This window comes from Neodiprion pinetum, chromosome 2 (genome assembly GCF_021155775.2).
Source record: "Neodiprion pinetum isolate iyNeoPine1 chromosome 2, iyNeoPine1.2, whole genome shotgun sequence".
NCBI classification, from domain to species: domain Eukaryota; kingdom Metazoa; phylum Arthropoda; class Insecta; order Hymenoptera; family Diprionidae; genus Neodiprion; species Neodiprion pinetum.
The window spans coordinates 41,131,960-41,150,099 of NC_060233.1; the positions used below are offsets into that span (position 1 = coordinate 41,131,960).

Consider the following 18,140-nt stretch of genomic DNA (forward strand, 5'->3'; position numbering starts at 1 on the left):
CGGATGTCGTGTCAAAGTGAGCCTGCCAAGTTTTCGTACTCGCGTGGTCCAAAGTCGCGAGTGTAACTTGCTGGATGGACTTTGACATTCGTTCACCGCGCCTCGGGCAACGTGTAATAATTCGGTTAGTTAGTTGCCGGGACTAAATAATTACGATGCAACAGCCAAGAGAGACCTCGAGGCTTATGAATATATATAACCCACAAGATTACGAGGGAGCGCGGTTTTATCTGAATTTAAATTGTCCTTGCAGAGTGTGGCGTCGCATCGTGTCCCATAACAATACTGCCTCCACATCCATCATCGAAGAGAAAAAAAAAAAAACCATGCGCCTCTATCCTCTCTCCCCATATTCGCGTCCATGTACGTTTTATTTTTCATTTTTTACGGGTGTCATATTACCGCCTACATTACGGTTTGTATCCGCCGAACGCCCCCGGCTTTTCACACTTATACTTTCTTTCAAAGTCAATTTTCCGAATCGTCATTGACGCCCTCTTGAGACCAACAGCGGCACGACGTTGAATAGTCAATCGATTTTCGTCCACCTTTTTGCCATGAGTATAATAACGTTGGACCGCGGTAAAAATTGGACCGAAATTCTCACGTCGACTGAAATTCGTAAAAGGATATCTCGTCTCCTCTGTGACCTGATTCCTGAGGAACCACCCGTCGCACCCAATCTTCGTCTCTGGCGCGTCTAACGCGTGCCCAGCTGAAAGCTCGTGCTTACGTTACTCTCTCCATTAGACGAGAAGACGAGCTTGGCGTTTTCGAAGGATGAGATATCGGACGTCTCTGCGGCTAACGTGTATACGTACCACTGAAATAACAACGTCGAGCGACGTATGCTCGCTTCGTATTCCCTTGGCAAGTTACACCAAAGACGAGAATGAGGATATATATCTGTCGGGTAAGTAAGTTGACTTGCGCGACGACGAAACCCTCAAGTTTAACCGGATTCCATACCTCGCTCATCAAACCTTCATACGAACTCAACTCCCGATTAGATACACACAATGATAAGATCTAGAACACCGGCAAAATACATCCATCCGTAAAAGAATTTTCTCGGTTAAAAAAAAAAAAAACGCTATAGACTCGATGCAGGATCGATTACGGATTTCCGGAGCACGGTGTTGTTGTCCAGTTTCAGTTTACCAGGTCAACTCCCTCGGGATAATAATATCCTGGTCTTCTTTATCGGAAAAATCTGCAGAGGATCCAGAAACAACAATTGAAAGAAAGAAAAAGGATGACAGGATATTACTGAGGGTTCGATAGCTGGGGAGGGAATTCAGCCGATGATCTGATTGTGAGGACAGCATGGAGAAGCTTCCTCCCCTCTGCAGGTCGAGTTAATTGCATTGTCTGCCGGCCTGGTGAGCGTCACAGTTGAATGACAAAAGCTGCTCTTTCGTTCAGGTTATTTTTCATCTAACGATAACGTGAGAAAAGGTGACGGGAAAATAAATAACAAAACACACGCAGCGGATCCTGTACTACACACGTGTCGTGCAACGTGACTCTGCGCACTCTGCTTATAATTTATTTATTTATTGAATTGACACGGAAAAGACCCACTTACGGGTTAAGTAGAAAAACCCATCTACCAAACAGACATGGTAGATTACAAGGTCGCTAAATGATGTTAGAGTGAATGCTTTTTCTAAAAATGAAACAACATTTTCTGTCCAACCTCCTATTCTTTTTGTTCCTTTTGACGTTGATCGGAATGTCGACGTCGTTTTTCAAAGTCGCGCAGAACAGAGTTTGTTTGAGAAAGGATTTTCCTCACATTGTCAGTACCAATCACCATAACCGTGCTAAAACGATGAAACGATCTGGCAATCGAGCCGCAAACAAGACTGGCAAAATTGTTTCCAGTCCGCCGGTGTTTACACTTCGAACATATCTATTATGTGTATTCAAATGCTGATCTATCAACAATGTACATATTTTATGCGATATGTACGCTTGACATGCAAATTCTGAGTGTATGTGTACACGCGCTTTTCCCGTTGCTCACATGTCCTCCACGTGTATTTCGTACTACTACTTTATTCTACCGTCGCGTCGTATGCACGGACGAAAATTATCACATGGAAATGACACGTCAGGCATGCGACGATGACGACGAAAACGAAAACGAAAAGCGTGCTCTACCTGCCCGCCTAACATCCTCAGTGTCACCTTACTCGACGTGTCCTCGCAACGATGAATTAATTACGAATGCATGAGACTCTCCCTGCACGTCTCTGAATATTCATTCCACTAATCAGTATCTGATAACAGTGAGTCTCGCTACACGCGTTCACGCGATTGCGCTAACCGCTGGCCGACGCTAATGGTCATGACGATGACGATGACGATGATGATGATGATGATGATGATGATCTTCTACACCCCGACACTCGGGACACCTTGACTTTGACACGATCAAGGTCACGTAGCCTGGTTGGTTTCTAGTTTCACGTTCAGTTAATCAAGCGGAAAAATGATATGTCTCTTTTATATGAACGAACAAAGTGGTCGGACAGGTGAGTCTTGACGCTATTTGTAACCATATTTCGATATTACGACGAATTCGACCGACGGTGAGATGGTGGTCTATTTTCAGTATGGAATAGCAGCAGAGGCGGTGATGCCGGTTTTTTGTAGTTTCAAAAATCACCTGCATCGATAACCATCTGAGAAGTGAATTATTGCACAAAACGTGCTTCGTAACTCATCTTTTTTATCGTTCAATTTCAACCGAATATTTAAAGCACACGATATATCAAACGTCCACGGATCAGTGAGGTGAAATTAAAAAAAAGAAAAACTGGAAATAAAGCTGCTATTACAAGTACTTGAGAACCTTCCATTCACTGCACTGTCAATAAGTGTCACTTATATGCAGTGGACTTTAGACATCGACAAGGCTTTCCAATTTGGAAAGGTGAGACGTGTCTAAATATATTTTATACGATAATGAGATGGATGGCGTTCCTGATCAGTGCTGAATGTTTTACCATACATCAATGGCGGATCGAGGTCTTCTCAGCACGATCAATCCACGGTAAACTTTATGCAAAAAAGAACAATCGCACTGTCAGCCGGAATGATGAAAATTATCGTTGCCAGTACAATGCCTGTATAAAACTACGTAATCCTATATAAGGAAAACGGTGTGAATTTACAACAAATTGCTTATGGATTCTTATTGTTATGCTTGTTGGACTGGTATGTCGGAAATTCCTGCATGGCGGAGCGATAAGGAGTCGAGATCGCTGATAGAGCCGACCCGTGTTGCATGGTTGACAATAAAACCAGCTGGTATAAATCCTCTTGTCCCGTCTTATCGCGCCAAATAACTGCGTACGTATTATACCTATATCGTACCCGTAAATCCGTAATTTGCAAACGTGCGTTATCCCGCTCTTCTACTTATTATACCAAGCTCACATTCAATTGCGGCTAATGTATGCCAGGAAGATCTGTTACAGTTGGAGAGGAAATCTGCAGCTTACTAACTTGTCAACTCGGAAACTAACTTGCTAACTTATTCACTTTGCCAAGGTGACGAGAGCCGAAGACGCGGCGATATTTTGTGCCTGAACCGAAATCCCGGAAACGCGTCTTACACATATTTGCACTCTTGGAATTTTCGAAGATCAAGCGTATATTAGTAATGAAGCTGCTACCTGCAGAGCAAAAACTTCTGCTTTCACCCTGGTGAAAATGAAAATTCTACGATTTTTTCCGTACTTTTACGGATATTGGAACGTTTTGTACAATCTTTTACACAGTTTTTCATAAAAAAAACTTGTAGATTTTCATGAAAGTTTATATTTTTTTCAGTAAGAAATCTACAAGCATTTACAATAAAAAAATAAAAAATTGACAATTCTCTAGGAAAAACTTTGCATATTTACAATTTTGTACGAAATAATACGAAATGTTCTAATTTCCCTGAAAATTCGTACTAGTAGAAATTTTCACCAGGGTATTCATCCATAAGCCCTCACCGTGGGATCTGTAGTTTGTCGGTACCTCGTACTTCGGGTACGTTTATAAACGGCCGAAAAGCGAAAGCTGAAATTTATGCCGAGACACGTAGCTGATTTGAAAACTGACAAACGTTACGAGGAGTCAAAAAAGCTCGGTTGAACTCGGAGCTTTGATACGTTCCTCGAGCAACGTACCGCCGGGTGAACAAAAAATGAGAATTCGTGCCCGGAGGCCGGAAACTAAGCTGAATCGCGTGGGTCAAGAGCCAAATACAAAATTGCCGGAAATGGCTCAAACGCCGAAGCAAAAACTCCGAAGGGTTGTAACCTGAAGACGAAGTGTTGAAGCTGCTAAAGAGAAACGCGGATATTTTTCCGAATTTTCGAGCCGCGAGTATACACGATATTTTTTTTAACCCTTTGATGCACCGACGTATAAAAAATTTCATCAACATTTTTCAGATATTAGCGCAGGCAGGAACTGAGCGGTAAATTTGATGACAGAAACGGATCACCTCTTCCCTTTATGCAGTATCGTTAATTATAATACGATAATACGTTTAAGATTTCAAAAAGCTCGCAAGCGGTGCTTCAGGTGTAACGTTGAAATTGCCGAACCGCCGAATCGTCTTTTGCAGAAACGAGTGAACTTTGTCTCGCAATTCGCTGAAAGGCCGATTTAATAAGATCGCAGGAAGGAAAAAAAAAAAAACCCTCAGCGTACGGTGCAAAAAGTTAAACTGTGCAACTTTGCAAGCTTTTCGTTACTTTCGTTATTGGAGCCACAACTCCGGCCGTGCTTACTACTCACTTCTGGACAATCCGGGATGGCACACATACGGAAGCTTAAAAAAAGAAAATAAAAGTTTGAAAAGCTATTTTGAGAGAGAGCAGTTCGCGGGCTGCCATTAGAACGGAATCAAGCTCCTTATTTTCTCAATATCGAGAACACCAGCTTTTCCCTCACTTTCTTCAATCCCATGTCGGAAAAGCTCCCCGGTTATATAACCCGCTGAAACGATCAGGCTACAAATAACGGTGTTCAAAGTTGGCGTGTCAGTATCGGGAAAAATTTGTTGTTCATTAAGACACGTGAAAATCGGCCGAAAAATTCAGTGATGAAAGTTTTAAAAATATAAATATTTAAGAGTGATTTGGGCGTATAAAGAAGACCACGCGTCTCATGCGTTGATTCCTTATTGCCACGATTCCCAGTCAATGGTTAGTGCTTTCGACAATTTTCAAGCACCATTCTGCACAGAGAATATTCCTGTACAGGCTGAACCTAAACTATTTCAAGGAACATGATAAATAAAAAAATGGCGGCTAAAATTTGAAAAAAATTGAAAAATAAATGACATTTGTTGTGATAACAACAATAATAAAAACTGTTTTCGACACAGACGTTGATTTGCTTCTTAGAGAAAGTTTGTGTCTTCATTTAAAAAAAACAAGAACAAGGTGATGTCTTACCGCGTTCTCGAGTTATCGTTTAGAGAAAACGTTTGTCTTCAATTTTCAGTATCATTCCTTATTCTTCATATTTTTTTTTACGAATACCACTGATTGTCATCGACAAAGATGTGACAAACAACTCAGAAATAAAAAAAATTACGCATATTTTTTTAGTAGTTTATAAAGGCAAATTGAATTTTTACCACATTTTTCAAAAGCCTTTCCCGTCCCTCCGAGCTCAATTTTGCGAATTTTTCAGTTTTACTCGCGCCGAAATGTTTGGAAGAGACTGCCTAATATTATTGTATATGTATATTTATAGTAGTAACAAAATGTAAGAAAAAAAAATCGAAACAAAAAACTTCGCAATTTGTCGCGATGCCTACCCCCCTTAATTCATTAATATTTAGTATCCCGGAGGCTCCGCGGGGTTCAATTTCACGAAACTCGAGTAATTTTCCACCCACATCGTTTACGTATTAAAATTGCTAAAAAATGTAAAGGGTTGATTCCAGTCACCCGATTCACAGCCATGGGAAAAAATGAAAAAACCTAGAAGCTTAACGGTAATCGCTGCGTCCCGCGTCTCGAGTATCGTATAAGGAAATGTAGTTCCGGGGAATGGGCGATACTCGGGAGTGTCTAGCGTCGTAAAAATTAAGGAGCGAAACCACGACCCGCTCAACAGAGGTAAGAAACTCGCTGAAGTAGGTGCTGAAACCGCCAAGCTGAACCCGCGTGCGCATCCAGGATGCAGACGGGAGACTAGAGCACAGTAAACAGTGGGCGGAAGCATCCTTCGAGGAGTAAGAGAATGTGGAACAGGATACTGCCTGCACTCCCTGCATCGGGGTGGAAATTTTTATGCCCAACTTCCTTGTGCGGTCCTTTACCCTTATTACTGTCCACCGTTTTCTGCGTAAAACCATCGGCTGCAATCTGCGGGGAGAAAATGTGCAGAAATTGTTTATTCGCATCGGATGCTATTTTAGGCGAGACCCGAATTAAGGATCTTCGGGATAAACGGGACTCACCGTATGAATCGAAAGCTGAGAAAAGAGAAAACTGTACGTTCGAAAATGCCAATGATGCTCGACACGAATTATGTAATTAAATATTTATACCGTATGTGATGCGATAACGAATCTGATGCAATTCGAATAACACTCGCAAAGATATCAACAATTTCAGAAAAGGGTTTATACTTGAAAGCTTCTAAACGATTAGACTCTGATGTTTTTTTTATAAAATTCTAATGTCTTTGCACTCATTTTACTCGTTCATTAAAATCGCTGGAAATTCTCTGAAAAAGACACGCGAAATCTCAAATTATAACAGCTATCGTCGTTAGACGCAAACGATAATGTTGCAGATTTTTTTTTTTTTTTTGGGTCGATTTTTCTGTCTTTCTAACCTTTGCTCAATAACATTCATCCCTAATCCGCTTATTGGCTGGATATCGAAAGTCTACATCGCTCTTCTGCATCGTTATAACGACGTTGTATCGTTAAGAAGTGTGCATGCGGAAAGAGGTAATTGGTTAAATTCCCTATAACGGAGGGAAATACCTTACACATATACCTGTGCAAGTATACCCAAGGGGAACTCGGTCAAGGCTCCAGGGTATAACTCAAACCAATTAGCTCGTTACTCACGGTTCAAAACTCAATTTATTTCCAACCGAGATGCAGCCACTGATCTCAATTTTTCATCAAGTTATCAGTTCAAGCGAGCGGAAGCGCATCTAGGCTGCAACTAGCTAGTCTCGCTGCATTCGCCGCCCCGTCGACCAAGATAATCAAACTCCGATCCGCCGAGCGCAAAGATAATCAACCAATTCATGGAAATATCTATCCCACAATCTCGGATTCCTCGATAAAGTAATTTCAACGGTAATCCAACGACAATTTTTCTATGTGATGAAACTGAGGAGGAGTCGAGAATTCTTTTGGGGAAAAAAACAGCCCGGTGCTTCAAAATTCATGGAATTAACTGGAGTTTTACGGGTAAAAAATTCCTATTCGAATAAATCTACCAGCAGCTTTCGTGATCGGCTAACTTGCGCAAAAATGATTGAAACAGGAATGAATATATCATTGACTTTATTCCTGCATCCATTGAGCCGATCATCGTGGGATAATTTGGGAGCTATTCTAACGATCAGGCTCAAATCCTCCATCGTTTGGTAAACGATATTACCGATTTAACAGTGCTCGATGTCGGAGCGTGAGCTTTCTTGACTGCTGCAGGGTGAGCGACTTAGACTAAGTTGATAAGCGCGGTATTATCGCTGGGCATGCGATATATACGGTGCATTAATCATCATGAGACATTTCGCCGCTAACCGAAAGCGATTTTATACCCTAATTCAGGGATCTCAGGGCCACAGCTGCTTCTCGGCAATAAGTTTCAATTCAATGGGTGTAGATATTTTCCTCGACCTTCATATTTACGAATAAAGACTAGGTTGTTTTTCATCCGTAGACTTATTGGTTAATTTTCTTCTCTCATTTTCCAGAGTATAACGTTAGAGCTTGTATAATTAAATCTATAAGTTCCAAGCTATGGCGATTTTAAATTGAAATCATCCAGGGGTTGAACTTTTCACTGTAGGTGATGAACTTTCTACTCGATTAATTGGTAAACGGGCGTCACTGCAAGGTCTCGCCACTCTTGACGCAGGGTCGTTTACGTTTTTATAACTTCACATTCTTCGTCTTGTCAATTATCTTCCCGGCCATATTAATCCCCGTTAATCGTTGCGGATTACATTCAACTAAAATATGAAAATACAAAGCTATTAATCATAATATACTCTGCAGATGCAAACCTAATTAAAAATCTGATTTTTTTGCTGATTCCAGAACCAACGGAAGATTGAGGATGAACCATGCAACGGACCTAAGAATTCTAAAGCGAAGATCTTACGATTGGGAGTAAAAAAATGTGAGACGTCGGTTGAAATACGGGACTAAAAAACTGCCAAGAACTATGAAACCGGGGAAAATGTCATCCCCGAAGTTTTTCACCCACGAGATAAATCCGACCTAAGATAAAATATCGCGCGCCGATCGCAACGCCTGTGAATAAGATGGAAACCCTGGCTGCGGAGACGCTGCCGACATCCATAATGGCCGAATTTACGACGAGCCTCGTGCCGGCGGTGACCAGGGTCGACAGCCGACCGGAAACCAGCCCGGTAGCAGTGATCCTTGCGGTTTCCGTCGTCTTTATACTGTCTCCGTTAACGGTGAGCGGGAACTCGGTCATACTCGCCGCCTTCTACAGGTACAAGAGGCTCAGGACAGCCTCGAACTGCCTCCTCGCCTCACTGGCCGTTAGCGATCTTGGGGTGAGTTTCGAAAATTGATTTTCAAATCGGACGACGGAGAAAAAAAAATAGCATCGACGATTCCAATTCATTAATATTGATTTTCAGTGATATTATTGAGCTATACCTTATCGCGTGATTCTTTTATTATGACTTATGGTTCGTCAATTAGTGATTTTTTTTCCATTGATTTCGCATCTTACCCCTGATTTTCAACGATTTCCAAAGACTCCGGATGATTTTCACTGATTTTCTGGATTGGGCAGAATCACGAGAGGTCATCTAGATGGTCGCGAATCGTTTTAAATCAATGAATATTGATTGGTAAACTAGAAATCCACGAAAGCGATGATTTCCATGATTTCAGTCATCCCGATTTACTACCTATTGTTTCTTTGATTAACTCGATTTCCAAGCTTAGTATTTATCATTCTCGCAGGTCGGCGTCTTCATGCCCTTCGGAATGCATCTCGAGCTTTCCGGGATACCCGATGACGGTGTTTCCTCCCTGTGCATCGCCCCCTACTGCATAGTCATCACCCTCTGCAGTGTCAGCGTCCTCGTTACCGTCGCCATCGCCGTTGACAGGCTCACTTCTCTGGCCCAACCTCTGCGTTACAAAAATATCATCACCCATAGCAGCATTGAGAAATACATTGCCGTATTTTGGCTCTACGCCATTGTCGTCGGCTTGTCGCCTCTCATATACGCCGAAGTAACCGGAAGCACCCAGTCCCACAGGTAAATCGCCTTTCTCTATTCGGAGAATATAAAAAACATCCAGATTTATCCATATAACATTCACTTTTCATCTTACACCTAGAATACACTCCTATTATACTTATACAGGGTGTTTCCGAGTAAACGCTGTTGTATGCTGGGTTGCCTATGCTTTAGGAGAACAAATATCGATATAAGTTATCGGTAGGAAGCGCCTTTGAAGTTCTCACAATTTAGCTGAAACTGTCCGTGTTGCCAAGTTGCGTGGATTTGGTCGAGCAGTTGTTTTGTTGTTTATAATCCACGCGGAAGCGTTCAGTGATCGCGTTCCAAAGTCACGTTACAGCAATTATATTACTTGACTCGACTCAATCGGTAATGACTCCGTAAGTCTGTTTTACCGATATTTATGCTCCTTGGTGATAGGCAAGCCAACATACTACATCGCTCCCTCGGAAACAGAGTGTATGCAGAATTGAATGACTGCTAATATTTTCAAGTTATATTCACCTACTCCGCATGCGTTCATCGAAAATCGTCAAGAAAGTTATTATTCCATTCTTACGTGAAATTTCAACCTGGAGTCGATGAGAATAGTAATTTTGTCGCGAAAATCTTTCTGCAAGGAATGCAAAGCGAGGTAAAGATCTCCTGCAGTAATCGACGCCAATAATTTAAACCTCTTAGGAATTTCATTCCGTTCACGGTGCGAAATGGTCGTCGATCCGCCTCGTGAGAAATCCCATTGTCAATATCCTATTTTCCGATTCCCCGAGAGAGTGTATACGGAGAGATAAGAGGGAGGTTTCAGGTCAGGTCAACGGCTCCGAGTCTCGGAGTGGAGCAATTTTCAGGAACATAGCAGACAAAGTAGGTACGTGCGATGCAGAATTTATCGTCTTGTGTAGACGTGCAGCATCCCGTTAACCTGTATTGTAGATATACCTATTAGGTATGTGTAGAATCTCAAAGCCGGAACGTAGATGTACTGAATTCCGGAAGCCGGCGGAACTTATCGGCGATACGTGAGGTGCAATTTCAAAGTGCATTTTCCGGATCTGTCGGGTTTTTTAAAAAGAGCCGTTCGGTGGTACACCGGAAGTCAGCATTGCTCCTTCCGTGCCGTGGCTTGAATCGAAAATGCTGCGAAACTGGCTGACGAAACGTAAAAGAGTGCAGGAAAATATACCAATTTTTCAAAATTAACGACTTTCCGGCGTGGAATCGGAAACTGGAGGAAAAAAGAATATACCAGAATTTTATTAACGAATAAATTCTTACGAAATTAGGAATACAGTAGTAAGCAAGGGATTGATCATTGTTATCGGCATTCTAAAAGATGCCCAGAAGCCAATTTATGCGGAAGTCTCGACTGTATCTTTTTTCACCATTGTGAATTTTGTAATCTTCTGTAATTTAGACCCACGGTTCGCAAGACTTTGGCAAGCCCGGGAAGAACAATTACCTCGTGAAAATTACTCTTCTGTGATCTGTAATCACCCTGGAATTTAGACTAATTTGAGAAACTTGGTCCCGTAGAGTATTTCCCTCAAGCTGTAATGAGGTTAACCTTCTGGTGTAGAAATCGTCTCGCATTACCGATCGTTTTCCACAGTTCGTAAAGCCCAGGACGAGTACCGTGCATCAGTTGATTGCAATTTGCATTTAATTACGTTGTAATTAGAAATTACATATGTAATTGCACGAAATGAAACACAAATTACACTTTCTAATTAAAATGTAATTAATTTCAAAGTGTACCTTTCCCCAATGAAAGTGTAATTTTTGTTGCAATTTGTCGTAATCAGAAAGTATGAATGTAATTTGTTACCATTTCTTAATTTTTCAAATTCAAATTCTTCACAAAGCCTCCGAGCTTGACGTTGAATAACAGTCAAACTTGTGTCTCGTTGGATTATAAATTTATCGCAGGTACATTAAAACGGATGTATCTCATCTGACTCAATCACCTGCAAATGGCGAACGGAAAAATCTCTCCAAGAATATTCATCTACCGGAATTAATCAACGAATAGAAAGATCTGTTTTTCATTAAAACTGCATACGACTAAGTGGATTTACACGTAAAAACTAATAGTAGAGTTATTTTACGTGCGAATTCGTTGATAGCAAAATGTTGAAATTTAGTGTCCAAAATATTTGTCTGGACCACAGAGACTTTTTTTTTAATTACACCTAACTTGATTAGATTCGGTCAAAATTCGAAAGCTCCTTCATGGTATGTTTTTTTATTTCATTTTTCTTTCTACTTCTGTTCCGACAGATTTTTCACCCGACCATACGTCTCGGAATAATATGTCCGGCGATTGCTCGTGGCACTTTGAAAAACGGAATCACGTTCAGTGAAGTTGAAAGGCTACTCGGTTCGCCCCTCACTATATTCCATCAAATAATAATGTTTGTCCACGTGACTCGCCCCTTCCGCTTGCCACCGGTTTTTCCCTGCAAGCTTTCTTCAAACAGAACACCCCCGGATCGAACGGTCGACAAACCGCCCTCGGGGATATTGTCGGGGAAATTTCCTAGTTCCTCTCATTTTCCCTCGAATTTCTCGCGGTTACACGTGTATGAGCTGGAAAGTCTGCGTACCCAACTCCGAAGCACATCGGTACACGTCGATGGTTTCCTTCCACGAATCGTTCAATCAGCATCACGGGATACCGGGAGTGAATAAAGCCTCGTGTTCACCGTAATAATCTCAGAAATATCATAAATTACGCCCGAAGCTCGTTCCGTTCGACATCAGAGCTTGCAGAAACACGCCGCCGTGCTGGTTTTCGGAAGCGTCACATTACGAACATTCTTTGCTTTTTTCGCTACTTTTACTCAGAAACGTAGTTGCACCGGTCGAGCTTCCCGACTTTAATAAACTATCCGCAACTTTGAAGTTTTCTTTGATGAGCAAATAACTCCGGTCGACTTTCAAGCAGAAAGATATTAAAAACGATCGACTCGCCGCAGTTGTGAATAGCGAAGCAACAGGTTAATGATGCGGTGCAAGCTCACGTACCCGTTCCTATATCGTTTCAATCTTCCTTACTCGTCTTCGCTGCACATGAAACGTGATCAGTAGCCTTATTGTTTAAGTGCTAATGAGAAAGCGTACAGCCGTCTATTTTTCTCACCTTTCATCAACGGGCCAAAAGTTGAGAGCGGACGTTCGATAAGTCGAGAGTCCAAAGGCTTAAAAGCTGCTGTCAATCGGTTTCATCTCTTCGCCGTGAAGATCAAGTGGGTCGGCGGGTTGTATACAGGCTATTTTTACCTTGGTCTGAGGTTATCGATTTGGACTTGGAGCAACACGCTACCTTCCACCTTTCACGCGCTTTTTCGCTCTTGCCGGTTCTTCGGTCAAGACATTCTAAGGACGAAATCCCTTTTAGAGACGGCCTTCAGTCATTCCAGCCACTACTTCTTCTTCTTCTTCTTCTTCTTCTTCTTTTTCTTTTTCTTAGTCTCCTTCCCTGGTGAAGGATTCGACGTCTGCCTCTGACGCGACGAGCTTAATACTACCCACCTAAGTAGTTCTTTCAACTTCCGCGTCAATGAACTTACAACCTCATCGCAAACCGAGAGTTCGCAGAACTGACTAATTGTCAATCGTATGATTCTAGGATGTTTCAGTCGGCGAGCAGACGTCGGGAAACGTCTCTTCCTTATACGAATTATGAAGGTAAAAATTATTTACTTTTTGAGTTGGCGAAGTCACTGCCAGTAAAATATAAAAAATATTAAGAATATGTCTGGGCACTGGTACATGATATACAAGTCACCGAGGCAGAGGTAAAAGAATTCTCGAACTTATCACGGTTTTTCTCTGGAATACAAGAAGCCCAAGGCACTTCGTGGAAATCAGGTTTTGCCAAATTAAATGACAAGCATCATATCGGGTAATCGTAAAGAAGGCTAGTTTTCCATGGAAATAGAAATTCGCATTTCTCCTTTCATGGTATACTTTTTCACCAAAAAAGAGGGGTACGAAAATAAATACGAACGATCGAAGGAAAAAGAGGATTTCTCCGAATTTATCCACACATCGTAGTGCGCATTTCCAGGGTTTCTATCACGACGAGGATCGGTTATTTCCTGGACATGACAACAGAAGCAGTGAATTCAGGATCCTTCCACCTCGCTTCACACAGAGCTTGCACCACTTCTCAGTATCTCGCCAACGTATTTTCACAGCAGGATATTTCAGTACAGGTTATTTCCACATCTCGGCATAAATATACGGTCTATCCATTATACGACACGTGCGATATACCGGGAAATATCACGTAGGTATAACCCATTCAACTGATAGCAAATAAACTCTCGAAACGAACGGCAACTTTGACTAGAAGATGCGTGTGAATAGGTTCGCAATGTTACCCACAAAATACAAATTACTCTGTACAGCGTAGAATTGGAAAATGAAACGAGGAATTAAGTGCCTGGTCTCAATTCTGCGGTTGATTGCGATACCGATAATTTTATTCAAACATTTCTCTGAGGGTGGAATTTTTTTTCAGCTTCACATTTGTCCGTTACCATGACATATCACAGCTCTGTATATATTCGTGATGTAAATACAGTCATTTTGTATGAATAAATGCATGAATATAAATAAACGTGCAAAAAATATACGGTGATTTTCGGTACAGGTCTCGTCCTTCTCGAATGGCAGTGGCGAATTTTTTACCTGTCTACGTCTGTATGGCGTCTCCGACACACCGCTGCACCGTCATGAGCTTGAATTAATTATCAAAAATCTTTGAGGCTTAAAGCAAAATTTCCATATCCAGACACGTCGGTCTAAAATATTCTTCGACAATTTTGCTAATTCGACGTGCATAAAAGGTGGCCAAAATCACCCGCTCAATTCGATCGTGAATAATTTATTCACTGTGTAGGAGTTGTCGTAAAGAGATGCGAAGAGCTTATATGAACCGAACCTTGAGCACTGACAGCTGCGACGTATGTAATATACCCGGTACGCAGGATGAATAATTTTACCATGTTGAGGAAAAAACTGGAGCTGAAACCTGGATCGGAACCTTGCAATTTCGCGAACTGACGGTAACTTTTCAATACCGCTGAAAGCTCCTTTATTGAAAGGGCGGAGGCGAAGCTCCGAAACGAAAGGAACTGTTTGAGATTGTAATACGTGCGACACAGGAATAATTGAAATTCCACACCGCCTGAGTAAGATTAATTTAAATCGCGTGAGAACGGAATTACAAAACGTACTCTGCAGGAATCGAGGGAATCAGGAGTAACGGATCCTCCTCGGTGTTTCAAATTCTATCAAGACGACACCCGCGCCCGGTGGTAATTCCGTCTTCGATTGATCCTCGGCGTAACTTTTTTCCAATTATCCGAAGCAGGTCTAAAAACGCGATCTGTACCGATATAGAAACGGTTCGTGAGACGCTCGCGTTTACTACTCGCAAAGTGATTTTCGCACAAGAAAAAAGTCTTGTTTGAGAGTTTGTTTAGTTTGCGAATAACGATAGCAATTTCACCCCACTAGATGCAATAATTTGCAAATTTGGTACGTAATGCATTTTTTTAGGGTCAAGTAAACAGAAAAAAAAAAAAAAAGACCGGCAACGTGCCTGTAAATTTTCCGTAATGAACTCACGAAGAGAGCGAGCTGTGTTCGTAAATCTAAGAGACAGACCAGCTCTTTGTTAGTAATTTTCACACTATCGCCACGCAGGGCTGTCTGCCAATTACCTTTGCCCTTGGCTCAAGGTCGCAGTTGGTGGTCACATTTCCGGGTACAATTACTAAACGATAACACTCTCCAATTAGCTAATTGGCACGTAATCACCCCGCCTATCTTCGCCTGCCAATTCACCGAGGAATATTTCATTTGTTAAGGTTACCATGTACATTTAAGATCGTATACCGAAATGATTATCGTTAGAATAAAGTTTTAAATGTCATTGGAACTGGATGAAAATGCTGTCGAGTAACTATTTAGCGTAATTATATAGCTGTCGATACAACATTTTATGTTAATCGAAGCACGAAATCTGCTGGTTTAATTTACTACATTTTTTCTAGTTACTTAATCATCAAATTTCGCAATTACATTTATGACAGTAAAATATAGTACGAGTGACTATATCCAAAAATAATAGTAGCACAGTTATGCTAAAATTTCTGTTTACAACAAGAAAAAGGGAAAAAACGCCATTTTCATTTTGTACCGAAATCTATAATATTTTTCGCTCGCGGGAAATTATCGACCGTATAATAACCACGACTGTAAATTTTCCTCGATATTAAACCCAAGTCCCCATCAGGACCTATAACAAGCTCGAACGAAGACACAAGGGTGATCGGTTTTCGTCGCAGAGGACAAAATTCAATTTCCACCATCGTGTAAACTCTCTCCCCCCCTCTCTATAATCATATTCCAATCCAATTTTCCGAAAATACTGTGAAAAATAGACCTATAAATCGACCCTCGTAAAAAGTTGTCAGGGTAATCGACAGGCGATAAGCCTCGACTAAATTTTCTCACGTCGAATTTTCCTCTGTTACAGCGGCAGCTGCAGGTTCAGCGCTGCGGTTTCACCGCCCGTCAGGATTTTCCTCGTCGTCGCTGTCTGGGCACCGAGCGCTCTTGTGCTCCTCGGGTGCTACATGTACGTATACCTGGTGGCCCGGTCTCACGCCAGGGCGATATACACCGTGGAATTGTCATTTCGACACCAAACCCAAACCCTGGCCTTGCCGAGATACGGCCAGACGCTGGCCCTGACGGTCGGCGCCTTCCTGGTGCTCTGGCTACCCTTTCAGGTAAAATTATTAAAATTTATTAAGATTTAGTCAATGTTTCTGAGGAAAAAATTACTTTTCTCAAAGGCACTGGCTTATGGCACTTCCGAATTTACGTTACACAGGGAGTTATTGGCTTTAATTTCACTCTGCGAATCGCGTTTGCATATATTTTTCTCCTCGACTTTATCTTGTGATATCCTTGTTATACTTTGCCTCGAAGTAAAGCATCTCTTGAGAAGTTTGATGTACGCAGGTGAAATTTTAATGAATTTAATTTAGGAAATATTTTTATTTTGTCAGTGAGTGGATATTTTATTTTGAATTTCTCTTTTTCTGTTTGTTTCCTTCGGGTATTTATTTTAAGTTCATCGCCTTATGACGGACGGACTTTTCTTCCGACTAAGGAAATATTAAACATTTGGCTCGAATTATCAGACTCAATCCACGTATCTACAGAAAATTAAAATTAGGAGTACAAAAATTCATGGAGAACATTTATAGAAAAATTACACTCCGTACGTGAGATCGTAATAATATTGAAATTTTAATTTTCCATACTTCCTGGTTTGGAAATTGCGACAACATGTACATGAAACCCTCGATCAATGAGTCGATCATCCAATTCTGAAGTAAAACAACTTAAAATTACACCGACCAAGGGGTGGAATTTACCCCTCTCTGAATGTATAATAACTTTGCGTCATTTCTCATCTCCGATTTTCGACAAATATTTGAAAGCCTCCGAAAATGGAAAATCTTTGCAGAGATGTTCGTAAAATTTTCATCGGCCATGCAGCCTCTCAACAAGACCAATGATTTCCATAATTTTATTGCGCCAGAGGCAGTTCGTCGTCTCCCGATCAAATTCGAACCCTTTGTGATAATTCGTTTGTATTTTCGTTAATTACACGGTCTCTTTTAGTGCGCGAAATTACTCGCGTTTCTTACGTTAATTTCGAAGTTTACGCTGCCGTTTGATTTCATTAAAATATCCCTATATACATATAATACGCGAATGTTGAAGCACGTCTGTACTTATCTTATATATTTGAGGACCACTTTTAACTTTAACAAAAAAAAAAAAAAAACATTAAAGTCAAGAGCAAAGGAGAAGAACAAACCCCAGTCTATTATACTCATATCTGTGTGGAAAAAAAATTGCGCTTCTCTTGTTCGGTCGCGAAAGAGATATAATAACTTGAGATGTACCTATATATATATATATGAAGGGAGACTTGGAATAGAGGACAGAAATAAGAGCGAATTTTTTCGTCGTAGAAATACGGTGTATCACTGAAATACACAGTATTATTGATTTTAAAATTAAAACTATAGACTTCCAATGAAATGTTAATTAATAAATTTCATTAATCAACGATATGAGTCAGTTTTGTAGCATTTATAAATTAATAACATCATTATTTCAAACGGTTCGATGTTTGAGGCCTGATAACTCCGAAACGACTTACCTTACGCAAATCTTTATTCAGATCTTTTTTGTAGAGCGTAAAATTTCCTACAAGAACATTTTTTGTTTATATCTTCACACTGATTCGTTTTCGTGCAATAAAGTTCTAAATTTTTTTAAAAATTTTTTCCCATTTTATTTAAATGGGAAATAGAAAATTGAGAATCGCCACCTCTAAATATCAATATTAAGAGCTCATATTTTACCGAAGTCATTTTTGAGGGACACTCGGAAGATTTTTCAATATTCTTCGAAAAAAAAACGTCGGTTTTTTTGAAACACTCCGATATATATGTATAAATATTTTACAGGAATTCGTGGTTTTTTAATTTCTTGAATACAATTATAATCGTATGAAGACATTGCGACGAAATTACTGA

At 40.8% G+C, this 18,140-nt stretch overlaps 1 protein-coding gene across 2 annotated transcripts in view; it reads left to right on the forward strand.

Moving 5' to 3' along the window:
* LOC124211845 (uncharacterized) overlaps window positions 1-18,140 on the forward strand; it is a 62,889-nt gene that overhangs the window by 38,022 nt on the left and 6,727 nt on the right. Inside the window, exons 2-4 of one of the 2 annotated variants that reach the window (XM_046611327.2) lie at window positions 8,312-8,799; window positions 9,218-9,519; window positions 16,055-16,310. In XM_046611327.2, the coding sequence (XP_046467283.1) occupies window positions 8,539-8,799; window positions 9,218-9,519; window positions 16,055-16,310 (819 nt within the window). In that variant the 5' untranslated portion in view covers window positions 8,312-8,538. Of the gene's footprint in view, window positions 1-8,311; window positions 8,800-9,217; window positions 9,520-15,409; window positions 15,475-16,054; window positions 16,311-18,140 lie in introns of those variants that run through there. The other variant, XM_046611328.2, reaches the window with a different exon arrangement.